General features: G+C 63.2%; 1 protein-coding gene across 1 annotated transcript in view; it reads left to right on the forward strand.

The window, feature by feature from the left end:
• The first annotated feature begins 4,867 nt into the window (after positions 1-4,867).
• Positions 4,868-5,748, forward strand: part of OVOL2 (ovo like zinc finger 2) — a 7,145-nt gene continuing 6,264 nt past the window's right edge. Inside the window, exon 1 of the mRNA XM_026041737.1 lies at positions 4,868-4,927. Within this exon, the coding sequence (XP_025897522.1) occupies positions 4,868-4,927 (60 nt within the window). The remainder of the gene's footprint in view (positions 4,928-5,748) is intronic.

Below are 5,748 nucleotides of genomic sequence, written 5' to 3' on the forward strand. Positions count from 1 at the left end.
GCAGCCGACGGCCGAGCGCGGGGCGGGCGGGGAGGCGCCGCGTGGCGGCCCCGTCCCGCCCCTGCCCCGGGAAGGGCGCGGGCCCCGCGGCCTGACCGAGGCCTCAGCCGGCCCGTGCCGGCCGCGCAGTGACGAATGGGGCTGTTTGCCCCGTTAGCGCTGCCGGCGCCGGGAGCACGGTGCGCCGGAGGGGACGTTTCCCGGGAGGGGATCCCCCCGGCRTTCCCGAAGGATCCCGGGTTCCCCTTACGGGAGGGTGTCCAGGCCCGTGGCCGGTGCTGCAGAAAGCGGCTGCCCGGTGTCTCCGTGTTCCGCGCGTGGCCGCCGGCCTCCTGCCTCCTTCCCTGGGGGCTCCCCGCTGGAGCACGGCAGGAATTTGTGTTCCCGTTGATSCTCAGCGGGAGCCATGGGAAGCGCGCAGTGCTTCGTGGCGTCTCCATGAATTAACGGGAGGGAAGGAGAGAGGTCTTGCTTGGGGGGTGCCCGCTTGTCTCCCCTCTGTCCTCACGGGCTCCACAGCCTCTGTCTCCAAAAGGAGCCGCTCCAGGTAGCAGGATCTTTCGGAACGGCCCTGGGTGCCGCTTGGGACGGGCTGGGATAGAGGAGCGCGGGCAGCGCTCATGGGCACGCAGCGCCAGCAGAGCGGCCGTGGCCGCCGGCACGGACGCCGTCTGTCCCGGCTGGGAGCCGGGAGCCTTTCCCAAACCGGGACGAGCCACCCGCGGGGCCGACATCCCAGGGATCAGCAGCAGTTCTGCCCTGAGGTGTTTTCCCTCTCCTCCGGCTTTGGGCAGTTCCAGTGGTTCCGCTCAGGGAAAAGGAAAACCAAGCAGCTGTGGAGGAGGGGAGCTCGCCGTTCCTGCTGTTACCATCGCTGATTCTTTCCTTATCAGAGTGGGAGCACAAATAAAAGGAGCCAAACCGTTAACTGCTCTCCGTGGGTGTGTTTATTTTTTTCTCACAACAGGGAATTTTCCACGTGGAAAGGACGGAGCGTTTCCCCCGCTGCGGCTGCCCCTTCGCGAGCCTCTCGCCCGCTCTCACGATCGAATCCCCGGCGAATTTTGCCACGTGGAGAGGAGATCCCCTTGGGAGAACTTTCCGCAAGGCGAGGCGCCTCGCAGGAATCAGTTAAAACCCACCCCGTCCCGCAGGACTTGCCCGCCCCGGCGCCTGCTTGGCCGCCCCCGGGGATGGCCGCAGCAAGGGGGGTGCTCTGCTTTTTATTTTTCCGCTTCAGCCCACTTTGCCCCTCGTTCCTGCCCCCTATCTCATGCCAAAGTCTGGATTTGGCCTCCGGGAGCTGCCGCCCGTCTCGCTCCTGAACGTGCTCCCCCGCAGCTGCAAACGCGGCTCTGGCCAAAGTCTAGCACTGGGGTGGTGAGAGGAGGGTGGAAAAGCAGCGCTTTATAATTATATTGGTGGCAATTCCGCAGAACCTTGTCCGGGACAGAAATCGGGGCAGATATCGCRGCTGCATTGTTGGCAGTTGCAGCCAGCGCCGCTGAAAGGCGCCTTTTATCTGGTAAACATCGTAAAAGGCAACGGCGATAAAAAGCCCCGGTGCCAGAACGGTGGTGAAGTCAACGGGAGCCATCGCCCGGCTTTGCCCCACGCAAATCACGCGAAGCATCGCCCGGCTTTGCTCCGGCACCAGCTCCCCGGGCAGGGGAAGCGGCTCCGGGGCCGCTTGGAGCCGTCCCCGCCGCGGGATGAAGCTCTGCTCTGGCTGGGCGGTTGTCACCGTGCCCAAGGACCTGGCCCCGACACTCCAGGCTGAGGAGCGGAGGGGTCTCTGGCTGGAAGCAACTTCTCCCGCTGGAGACGTGGCCAGGGCGCTGAGCTCCCGTCTCAGCCGCTCGGCTGCTCTGAACCTCGCGCTTCCCCCCGTGAAACGCGTGCCCCCCTTGGGAGCAGATCCCTAGGCGTGTGGGGCAGTGAGGAAATGCGGCTGGCCCGTATGCACACAATGGCTTTTATGGCAGCAGGCCGTCCAGGAGGAATGAGGAAGTCTCCTGGGAGCTGCAGAGATGCTGTTTGTCCTTCGGGGGGGGGATTTTCTGCCGGACCAAGTCGGAGTTTGGAGGGAGACACCTGGGCTTGCAGGAGGGGTTAAAAGCAGCTCTTTAAGGGAGATCAGTCCCAAGGGGCCCCCAGTGCACACGAGCTGTGGGTTTTTAAAATGCATTTTGGAAATTAGATATATTTAGGAACATAGGACGGGAGGGGCTGGGTCAGACCCCAGCTCATCCAGCCAACGCCAGCCTTTTCCGAAAGACGTTTCCCAAGTGAGCTGCGGAGCTGCCAACCCCCCAGCCAGTTTGTTTCCTAATCCTGGATCAAATCCTAATCCCAGACGGCTGCTGGGCTGGGCTGGAGGGCCGCGTGGCCGGCCTGTTCCGCAGCACGGATTTGCCCTCCTCGCCTGGCCCTCGGCCTCCATGAGGACTCGGAGCGGCCAGCGGCACTTGCTAATGGCGAGGGAAGCGCATCCTGTTCCAGCGCGTTGCCTTTCCCGGRGATTATCCCCCTTCGAAACAGGCTGCCCGGGAGACCAGCGGTCCGTAGGCTCAAAGAGCGCAGCCGTCAGCCAACAAGAGAGAAGGACCAGGATTCCCAAAGGTTACCCAAAGAGCCGCATGGATGGAGCGCGACCAAGGAGGAGAGTGCTGGGGCGCTCCCGGCTGCACGTTTGGCTTTCCAGGCTTAGCCGGCACGTGCGGCAACTGGAAAAGGTTGCACACGTGGTGTGTTTTTAAGGGAACATTAACGGTGTGTTTTTAAGGGAACATGGAGGTGGAGGAGCTCCCTGTAGCCACCAGTGTGCATGAAGCTCCTGGGGTTTCACGCTGCGGGAGCCGTGTGGCTCCGGACGCCGCGGCCCTCGCAGAGCAGCTGCGGCTCGGGACACCCCTGCAAACTGGTTCACCCCGTCCTGCCTCGGCGCAGATCCCCGTGACCGCACGGGCCCGCAGCCGAGCGGCGCCGCAGAGCCCGCGGCGAGTGTCCCCCAGACACAGGGCCACCTCTCGCCCCGGCCCCGGGGACAAGGCGGGCGGCCGTCTCCGACGGGTGACGGAGCAGGAGGAACACGGGGCTCGGAGGAGTCACCGGGAGCCGCAGGGAGCGGAGCCGCAGCGAGTGGGCGGCCCCRGGAGAATTAAGCAGCGCCAGGCCGGGCCGGGGAGTGGGAAGGAGCTGGAGGTATCAGCGCAGAAAGACAGGGAGACGCTGGGAGTGGCAGGGCCCGTGGGAGGCAGGAGACAGGCGCCCGTGAGTCAGCGCGGTGGGTGCTTTGAAAGGCGAACGCCGCCGCGCAGGTTCTGCTGCCGCCCCGGGAGCCTTTGGCCGCCGGCTGGGGCTGTCTCCAGCCCTTCCCGGCCATCCAGCCGAGCAGGGCAGGTCCCAGGCGGGGAGGCCCGCGGATGCGGGGCAGAGAGCAGCTCGTGGTGGATGCCCGGGATGGCGGTGGTAGGGCCAACAGCGCTGGAGAGGGTGCCCGCGGAGGCAGGACCCGTGTGGCAGCGGAGCCCGTTCCCTGGCGCCTCCTCATCCTCACGAGCGCTCTTGTGGGGCAGCACCCTGCTCTCCACGGTCAGAAATGACCCACACGGGAAGCAGAAAAGTCCCTCTAACTCCAGTCCCACTCCCCGSTCTCTCTCTCCCAAACAATTTGAGTCAAATGAAGCACGTTTTGGTCATCAAAGAAGTAAGGGTGCGTCCCGCTTGACCCTACGGGACGTTTGGTACGTGTAATTTGACTTACACCCAAAACGGTAATTTAAGCTACTGGTTTATTCTCCACACCCAGCAGTGGCTCACGGTGAGGCAAGAGCCTACAGAGAGGCTTGTGTGCCATGAGCTCATTAACCTCGTTACCTACTGAGTAATTACAGCGCACGGAGCACGTGCGCAACACTCCCCGGCGGCGCGGGGACAAGGACGCAGCGACGGGCGGGCGGCCTCAGCGGCGACGGGGCAGCCCCCCGAGGGCGCCGCTTGGCCGCAAGCGGGTTGTGTCCCCCCGCACGCCCATCYGGAATCCCGAAACGGGAGCCGGGAGCGCAAAGGACGCGCTTCCAAAGCCGTCCTGGGAAGCTCTTCGCACGAGAGCAGCGCGGTGGGCAGCATCTGCTGCCTCTTTCGGCCTCAAAGGTGAGGAACGGTTAAATGGAAAGCAAGCTCAGGTTGGAAAGCCTCGCAGAAATCAATTAAAACCCAGGTGGTTATAGTTTGACCCRGAGCAAAGTCTCAGACGGAGAAATTACATAGCCTTAAAGAGGAAGGGAGGCAGGAAGGCAGGCAGGAGGAGGCTGCATGTGTGGTACCATTGGAACACCCCACGGGGCTCCACCACCTGCAGCTCTCCCAAGCCCCCCAGGAGCCCCGTTCGCCAGACCAGGTCCTCCCTGCAGCCRTGGTTGCTCCGAGGAGCCAAATCTCCAGCTTGTGGAAGTCCTCCTGACCTTTCCCCATGTGCTGGGCGCGCTCCGTGCCRCTTGGGTTGGATTTCTCCTTGGCACTGATGGGAGCAAAGCCAGGCCCTGTTCCTCAAAAGTCTCTTGGCTCCTGGTGCCTGGCTGGGGAGGAGCAGCTGGAAGTCGTGTGCTGAGAAGGTCCCAGCGTGGCCGTCCACCCCTGYGCCCCACCGGCAGCCCCTCGGGACGCGGAGGCCAAGGCGTGCTGGGTGTCCCAGCRAGGACTTGCTGGCTGGAGACACCAACCGCGCGCAGATCCTGAGCCTAGAGGACGTACCCTGGGCGAGCWGCGCAGCCTCGTCCTGCCCCGGCCTCCGGCCGTGCTGCGCTGGGCCCGTCACCCATCCCGAGCATCCCTCTGATGGCCCAAGGTCTCAAGGCTACGCGCGATGGCCTCTGATGACCACCCGTTTGTTGCAGATAACGTCTCCAACAGCCCTAAACCGACTGTCCTGCCCCAACGAGCCCAGCTGCAGGAGCCGGGGGCTCGCACTGCTATTGCACACAGAAAAGACCCTTGAAGACGCACCCACGGCAGAAGTTCCAGGTGGGGCCCCCGCAATAAACCTTCATCCCAACAAGATCCATGGGGAAGCCTGCGACCTGTGCCCGGCTCTTGGGGGAGGCAGGAGCAGACGCGCGGCAGGAGYGAGAGCCCCTGAGTGTTGTTCAGTGCTCAAGGCCACCCCGTGCGCAGCCTTCGCTGAGCTCTGAGCCCTCAGAGTCCCCTTCTGAGGCCATTCCATTTGAATAAAGAGCTAAAATGAAATTAAAAAATAAAAATAAAAAATGAAGAAAGTAAGTTTTTTGCTATTTTGTTTTTCCTGGAGCGCAGGCTGGAGGGGGGTTTTGCCTTTCTCCAGCTGCTCTTGGGGGTGCCCGGTGGCAGTGACGGCGCTGGGGGGCCCGAGGGTGCTGGGCTGAGGGTCAGGAAAGGCCTTTCCCTGCGGAGGGGCCAGGCACCCCGAGACTGATTGGCCCCAATGGGCGCCCGGCGAGGCCCGCGGGCGGCAGCAGGGCTTAACCCCCCATTCCCCAATATACAGTGTGCATGTGGACACACACACACACAYATATATATATATTAATGTGGAGACGCGGAATTCTTTCGCAAGCGCTGGTGGCGCGGGGCGGGCCGCAGCGCAGCCGCTCCAACCGGTCGGACAGGTAGGCAGCCTTGTTGACACCGTTATGTTTGCAGCACGCATGCTCCGCCCGCCGCGCTTCGCTATTCCACCTTAGGAAACTTTTTTTTTTTTTTTTTTTTTTC

Source organism: Nothoprocta perdicaria, unplaced genomic scaffold (assembly GCF_003342845.1).
Source record: "Nothoprocta perdicaria isolate Ctin4 unplaced genomic scaffold, notPer1 scaffold_290, whole genome shotgun sequence".
NCBI classification, from domain to species: domain Eukaryota; kingdom Metazoa; phylum Chordata; class Aves; order Tinamiformes; family Tinamidae; genus Nothoprocta; species Nothoprocta perdicaria.